General features: G+C 45.4%; 1 protein-coding gene across 1 annotated transcript; it reads left to right on the top strand.

Moving 5' to 3' along the window:
• The first annotated feature begins 2,931 nt into the window (after positions 1-2,931).
• LOC119860543 (neuropeptide Y receptor type 2-like) lies at positions 2,932-17,651 on the top strand. Its single transcript, XM_038414345.2, has 2 exons — positions 2,932-3,254; positions 16,026-17,651. Exon 2 carries the CDS (start codon positions 16,072-16,074, stop codon positions 17,233-17,235), a length of 1,164 nt encoding a protein of 387 aa, XP_038270273.1. The 5' UTR covers positions 2,932-3,254; positions 16,026-16,071; the 3' UTR covers positions 17,236-17,651.
• Positions 17,652-24,170: the final 6,519 nt, after the last annotated feature.

Raw genomic sequence — 24,170 nt, 5'->3', positions numbered from 1 at the left:
GAAGAGACTCAGGATATTAGGCATCACTCACTACCCATTAGCTTCTCCTCCTGGGATGTGATCACCTGCTTCATTATCTTCCAAGAAGACAGCTGGGAGACACTGGCTCAGCTTGGAGCTCCTCAGTTTAGGGGGCTGACCTGCTGCTTCTCTTCACCCAGTTAGCTGGGTATTCGAGAGCTACAGCTGTCCCTTTGGTCTTGAGTTTCTGGTACATCTAAAACAAAATGAATAGTGTGAAAGAAGAAGGGGGGAGAGAAAGAGATGCAAACCTCCCATGCAAAGGTGGCTCAGCAAGAGTGAATAAATGACACACTTGCTGGATTTGCCTGCCTGCAGTCACTGAGCTCTGTCCTGTACTTGTTAAGAGACTTTTATTAATGAAAATGGCAGACAAAGGAAGGATGGTCCAATGGTTAACATTTGCCTCGGACTTGAGAGACTTGGGTTCTGCTTTGCCACAGACTTTCTGTGTGACCGGGAAAGTCACTTAGCCTCTCTGTGCCACAGTTCCCCTGCTGCACAATGGAGATAATAGCACTGCCCTGCCTCCTAGGAGAGTTGTGAGGATAAATACATGAAAGATTGCGAGGTGCTCAGGAACTACGGTGATAAGGGCCATATAGAATCCAAGAAATGTAGGGCTGGAAGCAGCCTCAAGAGGTCCATCACCCCCTGCTGAGGCAAAATGAAGTATATCTAGGCTATCCCTGACAGGTGTTCGTCTACCACGTTCTTAAAACCCCCACTGCTGCGGATTCCACAACTTCCCTAGGTAACCAGCTCCAGCAGTTAACCATCCTTCTCAGCACTACAGAGAGAGAGAACCTTTGCTAGTATCCAGTGTGCTGCCATGTCCTGAAATACTGCCCATGTGTTTGAATAGTAATAATACTGTAATAACAACTTACAAATTAATACACTAATGCCTCATATCCTGAAGGGTCCAACTGCACTGGGCAGATGTAATCCCCTGGAACAATTGGTAAATGACACACTGCAGAGGCAGTACAGAATACATTAAAGCAAAGTATACAGTGTAGCTCATCAGCCTTGTTTCCTCACCTGACCTTGGTAAGCGGAAAAGGTTCAGCAAGCAGCTTTGTGTTTGTGTCTCCTGGGCTGACGCTGATAAGGGGCCATCAAAGGAAGTCTACATTCAGACCTGAGTCTTCCGCAAACCAGAGCAGAGCGCTGACCCTGGACGGAGTGATTAGGTGGCCTGACTCTTGAACAGGCAGAGTTCAGGTGTGCTGTGTATACCACAGACCTGATGAGAAGTGTAGCTGCATGTGCCTGTCACATTTGCACCCAGCACGGGGGCAGAGGTGAACAAGCATAATCCTTAGGCTTGTGAAATCATTACACATCAGCCTGTAGCAGCAGCCATTGTAGATCAGGCCTGCTCACTCCTCGCACTGTATTTATTACTGTTTAGAGTTATATTTTTGCTAAGATGCTCAGAGGCCTTTGGGTACAGCTATCTAATACATTGCTGAAAAAGTATTGTGATTATATTGCGGAGCAATAAAGAATGCTTTGGTTAGAATCTACCCCATGCATCCATTTACTGACTGCTTGGAAGCTGTGGGTGACTCGGACAGATCAGGAAAGGGATGTCTCTGTTCTGGACATGTTTTGCCTTTCCTTTCTCTGTTTGGCCACCTGGGTTTTCTCCTTTTCCCTTCCCCTGATTATAATGACCCACTTAGCACACTGGACCTCTTCGAGCAAGCACAAAAAACCCAGTTTGATGCTATTCGGCTCCTGATTCTCCACAGCTGACCAGAGAGAGGAAGCGCAGCCTGCCAGAGCCAAGCCTGGGGTGTCATACTAACCCGTGCCACAATGGCTTCCTAGCTGAAGTGTCTCAAAGCAGATGCTGGGTCTCCCTCTCCTCATTTCCTCACTCCTGCATTTCCTTGTCCAGGTCAGCTGGAAAGGCAAACACAGGTAGAGCTCATGCCGTAGAGCCTCCTTTCTATTGGCTATCCTCCTGTGGGACTTTCAGCAAGACAGGTTTCAGAGGGGTAGCCATGTTAGTCTGAATCAGCAAAAACAATGAGGAGTCCTTGTGGCACCTTAGAGACTAACAGCTTTATTTGGGCATAAGCTTTCGTGGGCTATGCATCTGATGAAGCTTATGCCCAAATAAATTTGTTAGTCTCTAAGGTGCCACAAGGACTCTTCGTTGTTTCAGCAAGACAGGATACTCTGCCCCCTCTGCTATTTCCCTCATTCTGGCTGCAGGATATTCTGCCATGCCCCACGGTTCTGCCAGGCTAGTTGTTGCAGCAACACTGAACTTGTGCGGTCATGATAGATCACCTCTCTCTTTCTTGAATTACGTCTCTATGGTTTTTTTTATTCCAAAAAAGAATAGAAAATGTAACTCCATCAACCCCAACACACAGTGATGCCTTATTAACATATTAACGTAGAAACATGTGCACTAGACGGTAAGCTCCTGGAGGCAGAGACCGTTCAGTTTGGACAGCACCAGGCACATGGAAAGCTCACTCAGCTTCCTAGTTCCAACTTCAGAAAAGGGACAAGCAGTTGCCATGTGGCTACTGCCATTTCAGACCATTATTATTTATACCACTGAAGCACATAGATTGTACTAGGTACTGTATAAACACAGAGGAAGAGACAGTTCCAGGCCCAATGCACTCACAATCTATATAGGCAAGACAGGCACAGAACGAGTGGAATAAGATTTGCCCAAAGTCACGAGCAGAGACAGGAACAGAACCCTGGTCACCTCATTCCTCAGCCACTGTCCTAGCCACAAGACCACACTACCTCTTCGTGGGATAGGAAGATGATGTGATGGAACATTTCAGCTTCTTCTCCTCTCCTCCACTGTAAGAAGCCCCTCAGTGGCTGAACAATGTATGAACAGCAGCAGCAGGCTCCCTCCCCCTTTCCTTTCCTGTTTGTTAAAACACACACACTCCCTCTTCTTTCTCTCATTCAGTATCTAAGGAGCATCCAGCTTTGTGTGGCAGGGATTGTCAGTCACTCTTCTGGAGGAAGCTCTGAGTGCCTGCAGGCTGGCATGTCAAACTATTCCTCCGGGATGAAGCACATTCCAGGAGCACAGTCGTCCATATGATTTTTTTTTGTTTTCCAGGGGTTAGTTTTAGAAGAAGTGCTTTAATCTTGCTTGCTATAGGTTGATCCACATGGAGAGAAAGTGGAACGGAAAGGACGGATCCCCATCCCAAACAGCGATGAGACAGTAATTCCAGGTATGTGGCTTTGCTGTGCCTTCTTTACTGAATTCAGAGAATGCTCTTGCATTTGCCAGGTGGGTTGGGAAGGGCTCATTCTTGGTGCACTGTGGAGATTTGGTATGTTTTGTCCATGGCAGAGTTTAAGTATCATCACCCTGGGGACTGATTTCAGGTGCTGGCAGCACTAAGATATGGAATTAAGAAGACGCGTGCAGCAAGCAACACTGACTGGAGTTTTGAAATGTTCCTGAGCAGAAGCAGGGAGCCTGGGGAGCAAGATGCTCAGAGAAAAGAGGGGATAGGAGAGGGGAGGCTAGGGGCATCTGTGGAAACGAATCACCAACCTACAGAGCAGAGAATGGCAGGTGTGGATATAACAAGCTGCTGCCTGAGAAATTCTGCTCCCCCCAGTAATCTTTTCCTGAATCTTCTGATAGAAACCTCCTTTATGCTGGTTTCCATTGTCATTTACAAAGGAACACACTCCTGGTATGCTGCTGTCACTACCAGGAGCAAGCCGTAGAGGCTGGGTGTAGAATGAAAGTCAGGGGTTACCATCTTTCTTCCCTTGTTGCATATTGTTTTTAAGAATGATTGCTGCTCCCTGGGCTGGGGTAGACTTTTTGCCATCTGCTCCTCAAATGTGTCCAACCAGAAGCTGAGTTACTGCTACAGGTTTGGTGGAAGTAGGATTCTAGTTTCTCCTTTCCAACTTTCTCTTCAGGGGTTCAGAGAAGACTCCTCCATTATCTGCTGTGATTACATCTCACTCCTGGAGCAGAATCAGGCCGCACACTCCCCAAACCACAGCTGGATCCTGGCACACAACCAGCATATTCCTTCTCTTACCTCCTGCAGCCTCCCACAGCTGGTGCAGAGAAAAGCATGTCAGGAATCTGCTTCCCCATGCCCAGCCAATCTCTGCCACATGGCAACGTTGGAGGCATTTCTGCTACAGGCTTTCATGTCTGTAAGGGGAATACCAGCTCCGTTGTCATTCTCCACAGGGCTGGGAACCGCTGGGAATGAAGTATGTGTGAGCTTCTCCCCAGCCAGTGCTCCTCCATCACTCCCTATTGGGGTCTTCTGCTGGGACTAGAGTGGCTGTGAACTCTTCCACCGTCAGTGCTCCTGCAACATTCCCCCCAGTGGTTTCTTTGGGGGGAGAACTAGGGCTGAAGTATAGATGAATTATGTCCCCTACAACTAGTGCTGTCACCTCCTATTGCTCCTCCTCTTCTGAGCCAAGTAGCTGGGAGCTCCCGCAATCAATTCCCTTGCACCATTTCCTGCAGAAACTTCTACTGCTCCTTTGAAGCACCCTAACGTGAAAGTATGAACACATCATGCTAGGAACCTGCATGTTCCAGTATGGAAACAGGAGCCCCTGGGGTTATTCCCCTCAGTTATACTTCATCGCTTGAGCAGCGCCAAGTCATCCAACTCTTGACCTCTACATTTGTTAGAGTGGTTTTAGTGCTGTTGTCCCTTCCTTGTTTTATCCTCTCTCCTCCACCCAGGGGCTCAGTTATGGAGTGATGAGGTATTATGCTATCACCTTGCTGGCGTAACATTCCCCAGTGTTTTCAGAATCAATTAAGATTCAAACCTGGGCCCACTGGGTTTCTGAGCACAGAAGGTGCCAGAGTGCTGGGGAAGTGGCCACTTGATGGTGCTCTTGGATTCCTGTGGCTTCGGGAGTTGGACTAGATGACCTCCTGAGGTCCCTTCCAACCCTGATATTCTATGATTCAATTTCCAGCTGCCTGACTTCTCTTGATTTTCCTCTCTGTCCCGCAATCTCTACCCTCCCAAGGAAGCCCTATCACTGTTCTACACAAAGGGGACTTTGTGTTCCTCCAGGATCAGATGATATTTTGCAGGGAACAAGGAGCAGAGTGGAAAGTGGGCAGGTTGGAAGGGTCTCTCTCTCTCTCTCTCTCTCTCTCTCTCTCACACACACACACACCCACACTTTGGGGCAGACCCTCAGCCAGAGAAAAGTGTCATAGCTCCTTCCACTGAAGACCATCTGCTACTGGCCAGTCTCAGAAACAGGATCTGGACTACATGGATCATGTGTCTGATCTGGTCTGGAAATTCTTAGGTCTAACCAGGGACAGCGGAAACCTAGTACGTTATTGCTACATAATTTCGGGAGGGCAGAGAGGGGCTCAGACCCCAGAGTCCCCCTGTAGTGCGGTCCATAATGACTCCCTGGTGTTGCACGAGGAAGGATAGATCCAGCTCTTGCAGGGTCCCGGCGTCAGGCAATGACTCCAGCATTGCTGCCCCTCCTCACGCGGTAACCGTGAGGTCGGTCTGAAGTAGGAAAAGGGAGAGTTGGTCTAGTCCTTTCCAGGCATTGGTCTAGTCCAAGCCCTAACTCAACACTTTTTCTTGTTTTGACCTGATGGGCCAGTTTGGGTCTGAGCCATCACAGAGAGAGGGCATAGCAGCAACATGACCATGACCAGGTACATGAAAATACAGAAGTTATTAGCAGCCCTTTGATTCCTTATGCCCCAAGCCAGTAGCAAAAAGAGACCATGTGCAATGTTAATCGGAACAGCTACTCTAAGATTGGAAGCAGAGAGAAGAGTCTGGCTCCAGGTCCCTTCCTTTCCCACTTTAAACCTAATGGTGACGGGCTCATGACTGCAGAGGGCCTTTGAGCTAAGGATAGCCTTTGCCATTATCCTCCTCCCATCCGCTCCCTGTGCCCCCCTCATGCTCAGAAACTGCTGATTGGAGCCACCATAATCTCACTGTGCATGGCTTTGAATTAACCAGCTCTGTTTTCTGCCTCCAAAGGGAAAGACTCTCCTGCTCTGTCTCCAACTCTGTCCAACTGTCTCATTTTTTAGGAGATGCCCTCTGCAATTTCTCCTGTCCTGTCTCTGTATGGAGCGTGTTCACAGCCTGGACACTCATGGAAACAATGTATAGATAGGAGTCAAACCATCCAGGTGGCTAATACTGGGGGTTGTACGGGTGCATGTCGTGGGGGCACACTCACCCTTGGAGGTCAGGACGCTGCATTGCAGGGATTCTTTCCACTCCAGAACTGCCTTTTGGTGGCCAATCTGGTTCTGCAGTAGAGTTCTTCTGGGTTTACTCAACCAGGTCCCACTTAAAGTTCAGTCCCCTCCTAAGGCAAGGAAAGTCCTCCTGCTGTAATTGGTAAGGCTGCAAACTTGCTTCCCGCAGTCCATCTCTTCAGAGTCCTTTTCCCGGCTTCCCCGGGACTGGCAGTACAGTCCTTCCAAATCGAACAGAACTTGACAGAATTTCACACTTCCTTTGCAGAGCAGCTCGTGCCAGGGCACCTCCTCCAGCTCCTCAGTAGAATGCAAATGAACTCAAACTACAAATGAAATTAAACACAACTGAAGGATATTTCACCCCTCTCCAGGCTTGAGACTCTCAACCTTCATGAGTTCCCTACTTCTCTTGCAGATCCCCAGCCCAGATTCTCTGGAGGCTTCGCTCTTGCTCAAAAGGCCAACTGCAGGAGTTAGCTCTGCTCCTGCATCTCAGCTGTCAAGCCACAACCCAGCTCAACTGCTGTCCCCCACAGTCAGTCCCAACTGCACTTGCTTAAGCCTTTTTAGTGTGAGGCTTAGGTGTTTGTCATTCTAACATCTAACCCCTTTAGTCCCACTCTCTCTGGGTGAGATGCAATTAATTACAGCACAGGTGGGGCTGGTCCCATTTCCCCTTAAAGGGGCCAGTCATCCAGTGACAGTGTGATTTGTGAGTCACCTATCACTCCCAGGTGAGCAGACCTGGATAGTGAAGTCAGGCAGGCAGTCAGTCCAGGTCATTTAGAATATGAATATTCTGGAACTGGATTTCATTGCCAGTCCTGGAGTGGACTCTGGGTCTAATTCCTGGGAGAAAAGGAACCTAAAGTAGACTGCGCTCAGATGGGATGGACTGTGGCTGCAGACCTGATGGATCCTTTGAATGGATGCTAGGCTGGGGTTTCTATGCATAACTGGAAGCTACAGAACTCCCAGTTCTGGCTGCATGTCAACCAGACATGCTTCTATCCCATCCTCAGTCTGGTCCTGTCCTGCCTTGAGAACTGGGGTGCAGCCATTAAAGCCTGCACTGTGCACAGTGTCACTCTCCCACATTCCCATATGGGCAGGAGGTAGATTGTAGCACCCAAGAGTGGAGACATCCAACATCCCAATTCTCCTTACTGGGGATAGCCTCTCTCCCCTTTGGGCTGCAGTTGCCATACTCAGTGTGGCAGATCTTCCCTGAATCAGAGGATGAACCATGAAGCATCCACATACAGGACTATTACTTGGCCCCAGCAATGTGTTCAGTGCTGCACAGGGCACTACTATGGTCTGATTACCAAAGAGGTTGAGCACAAGCAGTTCCCAGTGACTTCAGTGGGATTTGTGGGTTCTCAACACCTCTGAAAATCAGGCAGCGCTCAGACCCTTTAGCAAGGTGACCCTCCTGGGCCACCAAGGAGACTTGACCTGTGCCTCTCCTGTCAAAAGATACAGTCCTCCCAGAGATAGCTGGGTGTATATCTCTACCCCTGAGGTCACCTCTTGCTCCCTGCAGACCACAGACCTTCCTCAGCCTGACTGCCTTTGAAGAAACAGAGATGGAAGGTTTCATCTCAGCAGTGGAACAGATCTAAATAATTTCCCTGTCAGTGGCACAAGGCCGTTGAACACTTTCCCAGTTGTTTACGATAGTGAAGAGGACTGAACAGCAATGGGAGTATGTCTGGTTCTGCCATCCCACTTGTCTGCACTGCTACTGCTTTATTCCCACAAAAGTAGTTCTGAGCTCCTGAAATCTCTCCATTTAGCCTGGCAGCTTTGCTGGGACTCTAGGGTGTGAGTGGCTTGCTACCCTAACTCCCACAACCCAATATGCATTTAGGGGGCTGTAACTCCAGTTTGATTTCCCATTGAGATGAACCTCAGTACATGAGCTGTCAACCTAGAAGCAGCCCAAATGGCCTTGGAGCAGCCCAGTGGTGGGGGGTTTTCACCTTCCTCTGCAGCCTGAGGCACTTGGTGGTTTGAATTAGAGTCAATGGGTAGATTCTCCGTAATCTGAAGTTTTTAAATCATGATTTGAGAACTTCAGTAACTCAGCCAGAAGTTAGGGATCTATTATAGGAGTGGCTGGGTGAAGTTCTGTGGACCGCCATGTGCAGGAGGTCAGACTAGATGATCACTATGGTCCCTTCTGGCCTTCAAGTCCATGAGTCTATGAGCCTATTGTGGTTTTGCCTCTTAACTAAAATTATTTAATTGGTTATTAATTATTGCCCTTTGAAAAGCAAAAGTCCATTAAGACCTTTTATGGTTGAGGCAAAACAGCCCTAATGATTATTATGTTTCTGGCTGCTCCCAGGTTGTTTTTATCGCCAGTCTCCAACTAAAGAAAATAGCTTGATTTTAAATAGGAAACTCTGCAGCCAGTTGGCAGCTGATGTGGGAAAAAGAGAAAGGGAAGGTTCAGGACCAGGGATGATGTCAAGGCTGTGGGTAAACAGCTAGTTACATGACTACAGATGGGGCAAGATAGACAGCAGTGAGGAAGCTGAGAAAGTCAGCGGTGAAAACATGCCCATCATTCATTCTGTTTTCTGTATCAGCCTTTGAACTGTAACTCTGCTCTTCCCTACTGCAGTTTGACTTTGGCTCAGCCCAGCACCTGTTACCTGAGGAGGGCAGCAGGCTGGAGGAGGCTTTCTGGGCCGCAGGGAAGCAGTGGGGCTGGGTCACCACTGCAGCATGCTGCCCATTGATCGGCAGCTTTGTTTCCATGGAGGCTCGTGCAACAAAATGTGTCTCTCAGCATTTTCTTTGTGCACTGATCAATACATTCTCTATGGCCCAACTTCTCCCTGCTCAGCTCATGTCTCCATTTGCTGCAAGAGCAGAAGCCTCTGTGGTGCGAGCTGCTAAGCCAGCTTCCTTAGTTGTCCGGGATGAGCAGGCGGACCTAGGGTTTTCTCTGTTGTTGTTAATGGGTCCCGCAGGGAGAAGAGAACAGTTCCAACAAACCTGCCCGTGGGTTTTGGTTTAGTTGGTGAAGATGTAGTAGACACAACCAGTGCCAAGTGGGGTTACCCTCCCATTACCCCACCCAGCCTCCTGTTACCTTCAACGCTAACTTCTCACCCTCATTACCTTCCTTCCAGCCTCGCCTCCAGCTGAATGTGGGTGTTACCTTTCTTCCCTGCTGCCTAGGGTTACCCTTCCTCCTGACCTCTCCCACATTAGATATGGCCCCCATTACCATACTATGTGAGCCTCTCACTGCCTTTAGTGTATTAGCTTCATAACCCCCTTGAGAGCCAAGCAGAGTTCTTTGATCTCTCTTTGTACTGCTGAGGAACTGAAACACAGAGAGTCTAAGTAATTTGTCCAGGGACCGTCCTCACCCCTGGACCATCCTTTCTCCATCACTTGTAGCTGTGCAGAAATTACTCTATCAATGCACTGCTTTTGCCTAGATGAGAAATACTACAAAGGCAGAGAATCACCTCCTCTTGGTCAGACCAGTGCAGACTCACTGAAACCTGTCACTGCAATGGGATTGCACTGATTTCGCTGAGAGAAGAACTTACCCTAGCATCTCTGCCACAGAAACCAGCACCGCCAATAGAGCCACTGGTGCCAAAGTTGTAAACGCCAATAAAAACACAGAGCACGCAAGGCAGAGCGCAGCTGGGACAAGTCTAAATTAGGCTGTTCTCCTTTCCCTGGGCTTCCCAAGCAGCATCGCTTTGCAGCCATCAGAACAGATTCCTGAAGCTGCTCCCAAGGGGAGCTATGATCCTTGTTTCTGAGGAGTGATAAATGAACACAGCTATTTATTATTCATTACAACATAATTGCAGCCTCATTTACAATGGTGCTGGCCATTATTTTCTTCCATTAGTTTAAGGAACTAGCTTAAACCACTGCACATTTCACATATAAACTCGAGTCCTCCATTCCTCCGGACATACTGTTCTGAGAACCCTGCAACTGTGCTTATCAGGTCAGGATCTGCTGAGCTGCCCAGAAGCAGACGGTTCGCTGGTTCCTGTAGAAACAAATGTGAAACTTGGACCAATTCATTTGAAAGACAGACAGCTGCAGCGGCACAGGAGCTAGCAAACAGAGCTGTAAACAGGGGAGTTTGAGTGGGAGTTCTGTTGGAAGAGAAGGTGGGAAGGCGATGACAGATACGGCGGCAGCTGTGGGAGTGACTCCTGTAGTGGAAGACACATTGAGGATGACTGAATGTGGAAGCTGTGGTATGTACATGATCCTGGAGGGGGGACCTGGTAAGAGTTTTTTCTGCATGAAATGCCGTCTGATAGAGCTGATGGAGGAAAAGATCCGAGGTTTGGAGATGCAGGTGGAAAGTCTTGTTGAGTTGAGGAAGGGGTTTGAGCAGATGATGGAGCAAAGACATGAGGTATCTGAAGGGAAAAGCTCAGACTCACAGATGGAAGCAGGGCTGGGGAATTTTGAGGGGAGACTGGGTGAGGAAAGTGGTCAGTGGAAGCATGTGACTAAAAGGACCAGGCAGAGGAACAGACGGGCTAGTGAAGGAGAAATAGAGCTTAGGAACAGGTTTGCAGAGTTGGAAAATGAAGAAGGGGCTCAGCAGGTACTTGTTGAAGGTGGAAGGGTAAGGAAGAAGAGAAGAGAGACTAGTCCTATAGGAAAAGCGGAAGAGTCAAGGGACACTACACCAAATATGAGCCCCAGGAGGATACAGGATGGGTTGAAGAGGATTATAAGGGAAAATAGGAATGGAAAGAACTTGCAGCCAGAGGGAACAGGGGAGAGACTGGAGAATAGCACTGTCACCAGGAAAAGGCAGGTCTAACTGATAGGGGACTCCTTATTGAGAAGAATAGACAGGCCTGTAACTAGAGCTGATCCAGAGAATAGAAGGGTGTGCTGTCTTCTGGGTGCTAAGATATGGGATGTAGACCTGAGGTTGAAAAGGATTCTAAAGAGAGCGGGAAAGAATCCCCTAATTATCCTTCATGTGGGAACAAATGATACGGCTAGATTCTCACTGGAAAGTATTAAGGGAGACTATGCTAGGCTGGGGAAGACGCTTAAGGAAATTGAGGCTCAGGTGATCTTTAGTGGGATCCTACCTGTTCCTAGAGAAGGGCAACAAAGGTGTGACAAGATTATGACTGTCAACAGATGGCTTAGGCAGTGGTGCTATAAGGAGGGCTTTGGGATGTATGGCCACTGGGAGGCATTCACGGACAGAGGTCAGTTCTCTCAGGATGGACTTCATCTGAGTAGGGAAGGAAATAGACTTCTAGGATCAAGGCTGGCATAACTGATAAAGAGAGCTTTAAACTAGGAATTTGGGGGAGATGGTTGGGGAGATGTCCAGATAATCTCCACACCAGATTTTAGCATTGAGAGGGAAGAAGACGAAGTAAGAAAGGATACAGCCGTGGGTAGGAGAATGTATATAAGGAGCGAGGGCGGTGTGGATACTAGTCTAATAGGTTATACTGGCTGTAGAATGACTGTGCCTAATAGGGTACAAAATGTGAGCAAGGCCAAACAGCAAAAATTAAGATGTTTGTACACCAATGCGAGGAGCCTAGGTAACAAAATGGAGGAACTAGAGCTACTGGTGCAGGAAGTGAAACCAGATATTATAGGGATAACAGAAACATGGTGGAATAGTAGTCATGACTGGACTACAGGTATTGAAGGGTATGTGCTGTTTAGGAAAGACAGAAACAAAGGTAAAGGTGGTGGAGTAGCACTGTATATCAATGATGAGGTAGAATGTAAAGAAATAAGAAGCGATGCAATGGATAAGACAGAGTCCGTCTGGGCAAAAATTACATCGGGAAAGATAACTAGTAGAGCCTCTCCTATGATAGTGCTTGGGGTGTGCTATAGACCTCCGGGATCTAATTTGGATATGGATAGAGCCCTTTTTAATGTTTTTAATAAAGTAAATACTAATGGAAACTGCGTGATCATGGGAGACTTTAACTTTCCAGATATAGACTGGAGGACCAGTGCTAGTAATAATAATAGGGCTCAGATTTTCCTAGATGCGATAGCTGATGGATTCCTTCATCAAGTAGTTGCTGAACCGACTAGAGGGGATGTCATTTTAGATTTAATTTTGGTGAGTAACGAGGACCTCATAGAAGAAATGGTTGTAGGGGACAATCTTGGCTCAAGTGATCATGAGCTAATTCAGTTCAAACTAAATGGAAGGATTAACAAAAATAAATCTGCAACTAGAGTTTTTGATTTCAAAAGGGCTGACTTTCAAAAATTAAGGAAATTAGTTAGGGAAGTGGATTGGACTGAAGAACTTATGGATCTAAAGGCAGAGAAGGCCTGCGATTACTTTAAATCAAAGCTGCAGAAGCTATCGGAAGCCTGTATCCCAAGAAAGGGGAAAAAATTCATATGAAGGAGTTGTAGACCAAGCATCTTAGAGGGGTGATTAAGAAGAAACAGAAAGCATACAGGGAGTGGAAGATGGGAGGGATCAGCAAGGAAAGCTACCTAATTGAGGTCAGAACATGTAGGGATAAAGTGAGACAGGCTAAAAGTCGAGTAGAGTTGGACCTTGCAAAGGGAATTAAAACCAATAGTAAAAGCTTCTATAGCCATATAAATAAGAAGAAAACTAAGAAAGAAGAAGTGGGGACGCTAAACACTGAGGATGGAGTGGAGGTTAAAGATAATCTAAACAAATACCCAATATTGGCATGTCCCAATATCTAAACAAATACTTTGCCTCAGTCTTTAATAAGGCTAAAGAGGATTTTAGGGATAATGGTAGCATGACAAATGGGAGGATATGGAGGTAGATATTACTATATCTGAGGTAGAAGCGAAACTGAAACAGCTTAATGGGACTAAATCGGGGGGCCCAGATAATCTTCATCCAAGAATATTAAAGGAATTGGCACCTGAAATTGCAAGCCCATTAGCAGGAATTTTTAATGAATCTGTAAACTCAGGAGTAGTACCGAATGATTGGAGAATTGCTAATATAGTTCCTATTTTTAAGAAAGGAAAAAAAGTGATCCGGGTAACTACAGGCCAGTTAGTTTGACAGTTGTAGTATGCAAGGTCCTGGAAAAAATTTTGAAGGAGAAATTAGTTAAGGACATTGAAGTCAATGGTAAATGGGACAAAATACAACATGGTTTTACAAAAGGTAGATCGTGCCAAACCAACCTAATCTCCTTTTTTGAAAAAGTAACAGATTTTTTAGATAAAGGAAATGCAGTGGATCTAATTTACCTAGATTTCAGTAAGGCATTTGATACCGTGCCACATGGGGAATTATTAGTTAAATTGGAGAAGATGGGGATCAATATGAACATCAAAAGGTGGATAAGGAATTGGCTAAAGGGGAGACTGCAACGGGTCCTACTGAAAGGCGAACTGTCAGGTTGGAGGGAGGTTACCAGTGGAGTTCCTCAGGGATCGGTTTTGGGACCAATCTTATTTAATCTTTTTATTACTGACCTTGGCACAAAAAGTGGAAGTGTGCTAATAAAGTTTGCAGATGATACAAAGCTGGGAGGTATTGTCAATTCAGAGAAGGATCGGGATATTATACAGGAGGATCTGGATGACCTTGTAAACTGGAGTAATAGTAATAGGATGAAATTTAATAGTGAGAAGTGTAAGGTTATGCATTTAGGGATTAATAACAAGAATTTTAGTTATAAGTTGGGGACGCATCAATTAGAAGTAACGGAAGAGGAGAAGGACCTTGGAGTATTGGTTGATCATAGGATGACTATGAGCTGCTAATGTGATATGGCTGTGAAAAAAGTGCGGTTTTGGGATGCATCAGGAGAGGCATTTCCAGTAGGGAAAAGGAGGTTTTAGTACCATTATACAAGGCACTGGTGAGACCTCACCTAAAATACTGTGTGCAGTTCTGGTCTCCCATGTTTAAAAAGGATGAATTCAAACTGCAGCAGGTACAGAGAAGGGCTACTAGGATGATCCGAGGAATGGAAAACTTGTCTTATGAAAGGAGACTTAAGGAGGTTGGCTTGTTTAGCCTAACTAAAAGAAGGTTGAGGGGAGATATGATTGCTCTCTATAAATATATCAGAGGGATAAATACAGGAGAGAGAGAGGAATTATTTAAGCTCAGCACCAATGTGGACACAAGAACATATGGGTATAAACTGGCCACCAGGAAGTTTAGACTTGAAATTAGACGAAGGTTTCTAACCATCAGAGGAGTGAAGTTTTGGAATAGCCTTCCAAGGGAAGCAGTGGGGGCAAAAGATCTATCTGGTTTTAAGATTCTACTCGATAAGTTTATGGAGGAGATGGTATGATGGGATAATGGGATTTTGGTAAGTAATTGATCTTTAAATATTCAGGGTAAATAGGACTAATCCCCTGAGATGGGATATTAGATGGATGGGATCTGAGTTACCCAGGAAAGAATTTTCTGTAGTATCTGGCTGGTGAATCTTGCCCATATGCTCAGGGTTTAGCTGATCGCCATATTTGGGGTCGGGAAGGAATTTTCCTCCAGGGCAGATTAGAGAGGCCCTGGAGGTTTTTTGCCTTCCTCTGCAGCATGGGGCATGGGTGACTTGAGGGAGGCTTCTCTGCTCCTTGAAGTCATTAAACCATGATTTGAGGACTTCAGTAGCTCAGACATGGGTGAGGTTTTTCGTAGGAGTGGGTGGATGAGATTCTGTGGCCTGCGCTGTGCAGGAGGTCGGACTAGATGATCAGAATGGTCCCTTCTGATCTTAGTATCTATGAATCTATGAAAGAAGGACGATAAGATGCTGTGCAGCTGCTCCTGCCTCTCAGGGTGCACGCTTTATTTTGGAACTATATTTCATTTACCTCAGTCGAGCAGCACTAAAACCCTTTTGCTCAACTGGAAATTCAGTTTCAGAGTTTCAGATTCAGAACAGAAAAGCTGAACGGCAAATTTGCAGACGTTGTTATTTATGCAACTCAAGTGATCTAACCAGCACTTTGTTCAAGCATTATTCTTGAATCTTGGCCCCACATTTGGACCTGAGCAGGTGGAGAGTGTGATCCCTGCTCACCCCCCTTCACTTCTCAGCTGGAGGGGTTCTGACAGAGAAAGGCTGGTGGGGATTTAATAGCTGTGTTGAATTTTATGCTGTGGTGTATGTAGTGAATAAAACCCCTGCAGTGGCAACATTCTCTTACTGTGATCACAACAAAATCCAGCATTGGCTTATGGAGTTGGATTGGCCCTGTGTCATCATGCACAATGCTGCCAGAGGCACTTTCATGTGAGATGTTTGGGCTCGTGCACCTTGCTGGGGGGAGCAGGGGCCTGACAGACCACAACTGGCAGGGCGCACAGAAGTGGTACTGTAAACTGAGCTCTGTCTTGTTGCATCAGTATGGCGAGTGGAAGGACTGTTTGTTTGCTTTGTTAAAAAAACCATTAACTTTTAAATAAATACAATCTGAAAAATTAATTTGGGAAATGGAATGGGCAATGGCCTTTCCTTGGTGGATTAGTATGAATTTTAGCGTATGTTTAAAATAAGGTCTAATGGGGATTACCATCCCTCTGAGTGGCCGTGGTAACTAAGTAAGGAAACCACAAATTTATCAGGGAGAAGGGAAAAGTCAAGGAATGTTACTGCCGCTGCTTCATTTGAAATGTCAACCTGGATATGCCACTGTGAATTGAGGTGCTTGAAGCTGCTCTGCTGTCTGAAATGGTCTCACTTTTACTATTTCACTTTTACTCTTCCAGAGGTGATGTTATAGACCTCCCCACCTCTTGAAAGGACACATCAGACATGGGGCTGCTGAAGCAAACCAACAGCACCCTGGTCATGGAGGAGCTGGTCTTGGATGAGAAGCTGCCACTAGGCTGGCACTCCAATGGCATTGTCACTCCTAGCCAGGGTCTCCAAGGTTCCAGCAGCATGATGATGGACAGTACCAAGATCGTTGGGGTCCAGGTCATATTGATCGCAGCATACTCCTTAATCATTCTCCTGGGATTCATCGGCAACTCCCTGGTGATCTGCACGATAGTGAAATATAAAACCATGAAGACTGTAACCAACTTCTTCATAGCTAACCTGGCCGTGGCAGACCTCATGGTGGACACTCTCTGTTTGCCTTTCACCTTGGTGTACACACTGCTGGATGAGTGGAAGTTTGGGGCTGTTCTTTGTCATCTGGTCCCTTATGCCCAAGCTTTGAGTGTCCATGTGTCTACCCTCACCTTAACTGTGATAGCTCTGGACAGGTATAGATGCATTGTTTTCCACTTGGACAGCAGGATCTCCAAGAGGCTCAGTTTCACGATCATAGCCATTACATGGTTGACTGGTGCGGTCCTGGCTGGCCCGCTGGCCATCTTCAGAGAGTACAGGCATGAGGAAATCCCATCCATCAACCTCAAAATAGCCGTCTGTTCTGAAAAGTGGCCTTCCGGAAATAACAGAGATGCCACCATTTATAGCCTTTCCATGCTCCTTCTGCAGTACATCCTTCCACTTGCCATTATTTGCTATGCCTACATCAGGATCTGGTTCAAGCTGAAAAATCATATCAGCCCCACCTCCAGCAGCGACAGCCAGTGCCGGAGGAAGACAACAACAAAAATGCTAGTGATGGTGGTGGTGGTGTTTGCAGTTTGCTGGCTCCCCTTCCACATCTTCCAGCTTGCCATCGACCTGGATTTGGTGCTCATCTTCCAGGAGTACAAACTCCTTTACACTGTCTTCCATGTGGTGGCCATGTGCTCCACATTTGTAAACCCCTTGCTCTATGGGTGGATGAACAAGAACTACCGGAATGGGTTCCTTACGTTCTTCAGCTGCCAGAACAAGCCTGAGAGTATCTACACTGATGGTTCAATTAGACGCCGGTCTTACACCTTCAAGGCCACCACTCTTAATGGGAGCATCAAGCACTCCGCTGGCAATGGGCAGCTGCCGACAGAGGTATAGAGATGAGAAACCCATTATCAACAGGGGCAGAGACTGATTGACCTGAACAGTTCCTCCCAGGACTGATGCCTTTTAGAGGGAAATGTTGTGTTGCCAAAATATTGTAGCTACTGTAGCCAAATGGAAGCACCTACTGTATCTATCAAAACAATAAACCTGGTGTACTGTCCATTCTGTCTTATGAAACAGGTTAAGTATTCTGTCCTCTGAGTTCTGTGCTTACTTGTGCAGAAGTACAGAGAGCAGTTTGTTTGTACGTAAGCATGGAAACATGTGTTGTACAAAGGATATTTCCATTTAAAAAATTAGGTTATTCTCTTCTGCTATTTGTTGTGAAAAAGCTTCCATTCACTGAAATAAGATCCACCACCAATATAAATCTGTCGAGACTGATGCACATTAAATATATTCTTGTATCTGGTATGTACGTGCTCTTATTTGAAACTCTTCCTCGGGACCCTTATTCATTCCTCCCTAGACAATGATTCCAAACAAGGAGAATCCCACTTTATCCTAGAAATAGTAACATTTAGGATTCTGCTTACTACTGTTAAACTCAGAATCAGTCTCGGACAAGCAGGATTGAGCAGCTGAAAGTTAAAGTCATGCAGCACATAAGCCTGTCCCATGATTTTACATTTCCAGCCATTGCAGATGAGTCACTTGTCCAGCATTACCTCTAACAGGAGCTACTATTTCTAGAAAGGCTGAGTAGTAGCCGTAGTGTAATTAGTAGTTTGTGCCATGACTGCTTAGTTTAGGCAAGGATTTAGGGAGACCCAATGTGGTGACACTAGGCAACACAAGCTGTGTTTAGTTAATCTGGGAGACAGAGAGCCAGTGACAATGATGTTGTGGCGCTGGCAGATCAAGAGCAAATGTGGGGAGGGGAGAGCAGATGTGGGTTGGCTGATCATGAACAACCTCTGCATGGATCAATTAAGCTCCTGACTCAGGATTATTGACAGTATTGCTTTCATCCAGACTCAGAGATGTGGGCTTCATTCCCCAACGTCCAGAACCACTGATCATTGAGGAAAATGTAAGAGTCACTATTTGAGGATCTTTAGCAATAACCCCATTTTCTAACGCCCTATAAACAATGAGTAATTAAGGTAAAGTCTGTTTAGAGTCAGATTTAGATTGTATATAAATGCTATAGTTTGGAAGGCAGAAATAACCTGTTAACCAACCCACCATGACAATGTCCCTGTACTTATGTTAAGGGAAGTTGTACAGAAAAAGATATATTCTTTTAAACCAACCCCAACATCTTCCCTTTCAGGCTGTGTCAGCTGGAGAAACGTATTTTTAGCTTTCCCATCAAAGGAGACTTGATTGCCACAGTGATCTTAACAGCTCATCATTTGTGTCATTTGAAATTAGTGTTCAACAGAGCGGAAAGTAACTCTCCAGAACCCTGGAAAAGGGACTTGACATATCTCCGAATTAAAAAAAAAAAATTGTAAGTCTTCAGTGGAACAAAGGAAAACAAATGAGAGAAGGATGAAAGACCAGAGGAATATAGGATTTGCCATATTGGATCAGATCATTGGTCCATCAAGACTGGAGTCCTGGGAAGCTTGAGGGAAAAAATTGCTAAATGACTTATTTGTGGTTCCTGTTTTCCTACCCCCTCCTGGCTTGCTCCTCAACTCAGCTTTATGCTGCCACATTAGATTAGTTTCCCCCAGTCTTTTCATTCCTCCTAGTATTTGCATTAATTTAATCTTAGCTTCAAGGAGGTATAAAAAAGTCCATAGGTGGCACAGTTATTCTTTCCAAACAGAGAGACCACTGCGCTGCAAGTTATGACACCAAGACCTCACTTATGTGCCTGGGCAGAGTGTCTGGTGACAATTGCTATGAACAATTGTCATAAAATCTGGCTGGTGGCAGATTTTCTAAATCAAACCCCATGCGGTTCTTTTTAGAGTGCTTGGGAACAAATCCAGTGTTTGGATAACAGGGGTATCTTCTTTATATAGGAACAATCTTGGCAAAATCCTTTGCTATTTAATGAATTTGTCAGTTCTGTGATTCATCTTCCAAGGAAATCACTATGTATCTTCATCAGACCAGAGGATAACAAAAATGTTTACCTTCTTAAAGGAGGCTTAAATGAGTGGCAAGTATTGAGTTTTACCAACAAACATGTCATAAAGCAATTTAGCGCTCAGTAACATATGTCACAGCAAAACATCAGCAAGACAGATTTTAGAGCAGATCGTTCTGTCAGCTGAGAAGCATGGGAAGCCAAGTTGCTTTCCTAAGTGCTTGCCAAATGTCTTGTCCTGTGACACTACACAGCATGTCTGACTGCAGAAGGATGGACATGATGACATTATAAATGACCATTTAATTTTAAACTAAACATGGGTAAATAATTCAATAGGCCATACTCCTTCACAAATAAAAGCTAGTGATCTTGTTTATAGGGGAACTTTCATTCTGTGGAAAACTTAGGAAAGAAAAATATTTGCTCTAAAATAAATATACTCAGCAAAATTCTCTTTGCTTTACTGAATATGCTTGCAGTTTTATTAAGGGATTTCTTTCTCTGAGCTGTCTGCCTATTCCCCCCCCCCCCCCGCTATTGGAAACAACTGTGATCTAAGGGTATGTCTACCCTGTAGTTAAACACCCAGGGCTGGCCTGTGTCATCTGACTCAGGCTTGTGGGGCTCAGGCTACAGGCCTGTAAAATTTGTGGTGTAGACATTCAGACTTGGGTTGGAGTCTGGGCTCTGGGACCCTCCCCCTTGTGGAGTTCCAGAGCGCCGGCTCCCGCCCGAGCCTGAATGTTTACATGGCAAATGTTACAGCCTCGCGAGCCCAAGTCAGCTGACATAGGTGAGCTGTGGGTTTTGAACTGCAGAGTAGACCATACTCTTAATACACAGTATCACATGGGCACGCAGGGTTTCTGTGGAAATTGCATTCCTACAAGAAGAGAAATTGACCCCTGGACTTCACTGCTGAATCAAACAGGACAAAGTTAACAGCCAGGGAGCAAAGTTCTCTACCAAACACATATACTCTGGGTAATTAACCAGCATGTTCAGAACAATTATGACAATCCACTGAAAGGCGAATAGATTTATGTTTACATAAAGAAGAAACCTGATATGATTCAAGGGTACCCCCAGAGTAACCCCGGCCTATGAAATTACACTAATTGCATGATAAGCCCCACAAAACTTGTAAGCAGCTTCAATTCAAGTGTTTAATATATTTCCAAAGCCCAGGTCATCTGTTCCTGCTCTTGTTGAAGTCAATAAGAAGTTTGCCACGGACTTTAGTGGAAGCAGGATGAAGTTGCTACATAATGTCTGTATTGGTACAACTGCAGGACATCTTCTCCCCGTTTAGTCCTCTTTCCTATTCCAACCTGAAGCTATTGTGTAATTTACCAATTCGTAGTATTACAAATGCCAAAAGAACATTGGAACCACACTGACATGGCAACATAGTCTAGAAACAGCTGCTATTGTTAATAATTGTTGTCTCTCTCTTACAAAGTCTTCTAGGGCTCTCAGAAGCCCAAGAGTTCCTTATCAAACCATCATTCTGCAACAAGTCCATATAGAACACAACACAGAACTGAAAAAACAGCATAGTTGAGATTTTCAAAGTGGTATAGGGGATTTAGATACATAGCATCCACCTTGTTTATTGGAAAGTATGTGCCTAAATCCTCTAGACTGCTTTAGAAAATCTTATCCCATTTGTTTTCCAAAGCAGATGTGCTTATAACAAATTAGTTCAAGTGTAAATATAAGAAATATAGGTTTGGTTTTTATTTTTCACAGAGTATTTTTGTGGCATATCCCTATCAGTATGTTGCAGGCTGGGTTCAACCAGCTTGTGCCTATTTGCCTTCACAGAGGGAAGGTTCGGTAGAGTTTGAAAACAAAGGTTTGTCCATGAATCTCACAACAGATTCCAGGTTTAAACATTTTCTAAAACTTCTCTGGATGACTTTGGAGTCAGTTCTCCCCTCTCATTGGTTTTCCACTGTCTGGACTCCATGGGCTTCAGTCAGAAGAAGGGGACAGCTGACTGGTGGGGTGATCAGAGGGAGGCAAGAGCCATCTGTGGAATCCTTGTGCCTCCACATTAACTCTCTGCTCATGCAACTCCTTTCTTGGCAGCTGAGCTCCACTGGAGCAGTACTGTCAATGTTTATCTGACAGCTATCCTGGAGCCCTTCCCTAAAGGGGGATCCCCATCAGGGTGGGGGAGATCTGGCAAAAATAAACCAAATCCCCCTTCCCCTTCCTATGTGCAAATCCCAGTATTCATGGAGAACCCTCTGCAGGGTCAAGGAACTGGATGCTGCTGCACAAGAATTGGGGGACTACAATCACGGCCAAAGACTGTTTCACTTTTCTAAGCACAAGGCAGCTGTAGGTAACGAGTGCGGAGATGCTACTAAGAACCGTGTATAATCTAGATTCTTAATGCCAAAGAAGAGCAGTTGAGTGTCTATTAGAGCTTGCTCTGTCCTTGCAAGTCAGACTTTGTTCCTGTCACATGGCGGATTTGGGAAGGCTTGGGATGTAGTGATCATTCAGATGGAATGTTCTGCAACAGGGTTTGCCCGTCTCAGACCTTGTATTAGCGTTCCACTGGAGTTGGAATCAAATATTCCCAAAGGACCTCTGAGCTAGAGAGACTAGGCTAATCCCCCTTTGAACATTCACACTGCAGTAAAACTTGGTCCCTCCCTTGATGTGTGAAAGCCCAAATAAACAATGTCAAATGCCTTCTATTTTACCACATTTGCTGTTGGACATGGCCACAGAAAACATTGCCTTGGGTTTTTAGCAAAGGCTTTGCAGGAAAAACAAACACTATATCAGGAGAAAGAGGAACTGATCCTAACAAGAGATGCCTGGGATGCCCTGCTCCAGAATGAAGCACTGACAGCTCAGAGCTCCACCTGAAATCAGGTATTAAGCTTTTCATTATTAGTGCTTATTTGTTCTGGAGCCAAATTAACCTTTTGCTTGGGCACGAGCTACAATTTTGGTGCCTTTTCTTCTTGGAATTGTTGTCTGTGGATCTATTAATTTTGGGGGCTCTTGGGTTTCCGCAGGCTTTGTTTTCTTAAAAGAACATTCTGTGCCAATTTTTGCTCTCAGCTAAAGGGGCGTAAATCAGAAGCAACTCCAATGATTTAAAAAGAATTACTCTGGACCTAAACTGTTGAGCAGAATTTGGCCCCATGCATTAGAACGGAGCTTCACAGCCTCCTTTCAATCCCTCCCTTATCTATTTTGAGGTTCTTCAAGTGCCAGAAATAATATTGCATACTCCTGCCAGAACATTTATCTATCTCTTGAGCTTATTTCAATGAAGAAATTTATATAGGAGGGGTTTGAGGGGAAAGTAGATTTTGAAAGCTTATAGTTATCTCTATTCTCAGTGTTTTATAAGTTAAAGATAAATCAGACAAAGACAGAGACAAAGTCACTCTCACACATGGCCCCAATTTATCTTCAGACACACACAACACATATTTAATTAACTACCTAGACAACCCACCAATGAGTGCAGAAGTGCCGTATGTGTATGGGATTGAATGAGGCTGTAATTCTGTGGGAGGAAAGCATTTTGCCTCTGCTCATAATAATACCATTTTGTCACTCGTGATTTATATTCACCAGAAGATGCTTTTTCTGACAATATTATTTCAGAGCCTGTGCAGTGTAATGAGCAGAAAGGGAATAGTGCAGACATCTCCAGGTGCTCACAGGAGGAGACTGTCATGTGGTCCTTTCTTATGTATTTTTTTAATTTTGCTTTCAGTGCGTTAGCAAAGATTGCAAACAGTGGAGAAGGACGTATCAGGGGGTAACCGTGTTAGTCTGTATCCACAAAAACAACAAGGAGTCTGCTGGCATCTTAAAGACCCAAATAAATCTGTTAGCAGAGAAGGAAGCCTTTTGTTTACCACCAGTTTATTAAAGTGCCTGGGCATGGAGTCCATACAGGGTCACTTTGCTAAGCCCCTGCACACTTTCAGATACCACCTGTCACAAGCGTGAATGGGCAATTCATCTACTGGCTACTTGTCCACTCCAAAGACAACCTGAATATAGGAGGAGGATGGTATCAGTCGGGTTATAAGCTTACAACTTCTGAAGCATTAGAAGAGGCAATGGAGATGACAGAAGAATTTTCTTGGGGCATGTGTCTTTGACATTGAAATGCTGAGCAGATACCACTGTTTCTGTGTATGTCTGAAGGGCAAGAGCGCTAATAGCTGAGAGCTGTGAAGTCCAGAGTCCAGGAGGAACAGGATCACTACCACAAGAGAGACCAGAAAACTTCATAGAGGGCTGAATTGTGCTCTCAGTTACTGTGACAGAGGAGGATATGTCTGTATCAGATTATGAACTCTATTTTGTATTATGTGCTGAACATATGTCTAACTTGCCCAAGGGCAACCTATTAGGGTGTATTCCAGACAGCTACCCTGTCCTGGAGCAGTGCTTGACACCTTTTTGAAGGACTATCTATCACTGAGAAACTATCAAGACAGCAATCGAGGGCCATGGACTTTAACTGTCACTCAACTACTGGCGTATCAATGGACTTTCTACACAGGGGTTCACATAGGGGCTGAGGGAAACATGACTGGAAGGGCATTGGAATTTCCCAGTGGAAAGTGGCTGTGGGGAGGGGGTACTGCTCTGTGCAGGGTAAAAGACTGACCATTGCCACAAGTAAGAAGGACATGCAGGAGAGAGACCAGTGGGGATTCTGTCCTGTCTGGATTCACAAGAAGGGGAGAGATCAGACCTGGGGAGTGAGCGTTTCAGGACTTTTCTTTGGTTTGTCAAAGATCTGTACCTCTTGGGTGCTTTCAGAGTAAAGTTGTAGTGGGTAAAAAATTATTTTGCGAAGCCTGTGTTCCTTGCTTGACTA

The sequence above is a fragment of the Dermochelys coriacea genome, chromosome 8, assembly GCF_009764565.3.
Source record: "Dermochelys coriacea isolate rDerCor1 chromosome 8, rDerCor1.pri.v4, whole genome shotgun sequence".
Taxonomy (NCBI): Eukaryota; Metazoa; Chordata; order Testudines; family Dermochelyidae; genus Dermochelys; species Dermochelys coriacea.
Note: the sequence above shows the minus strand (reverse complement) of the source record. Positions and strands in the feature narration are given on the sequence as shown.

Coding starts and splice junctions, on each gene's coding strand:
- LOC119860543 (XM_038414345.2), top strand. CDS start 16,072: ATGGGGCTGCTGAAGCAAACCAACAGCACCCTGGTCATGGAGGAGCTG.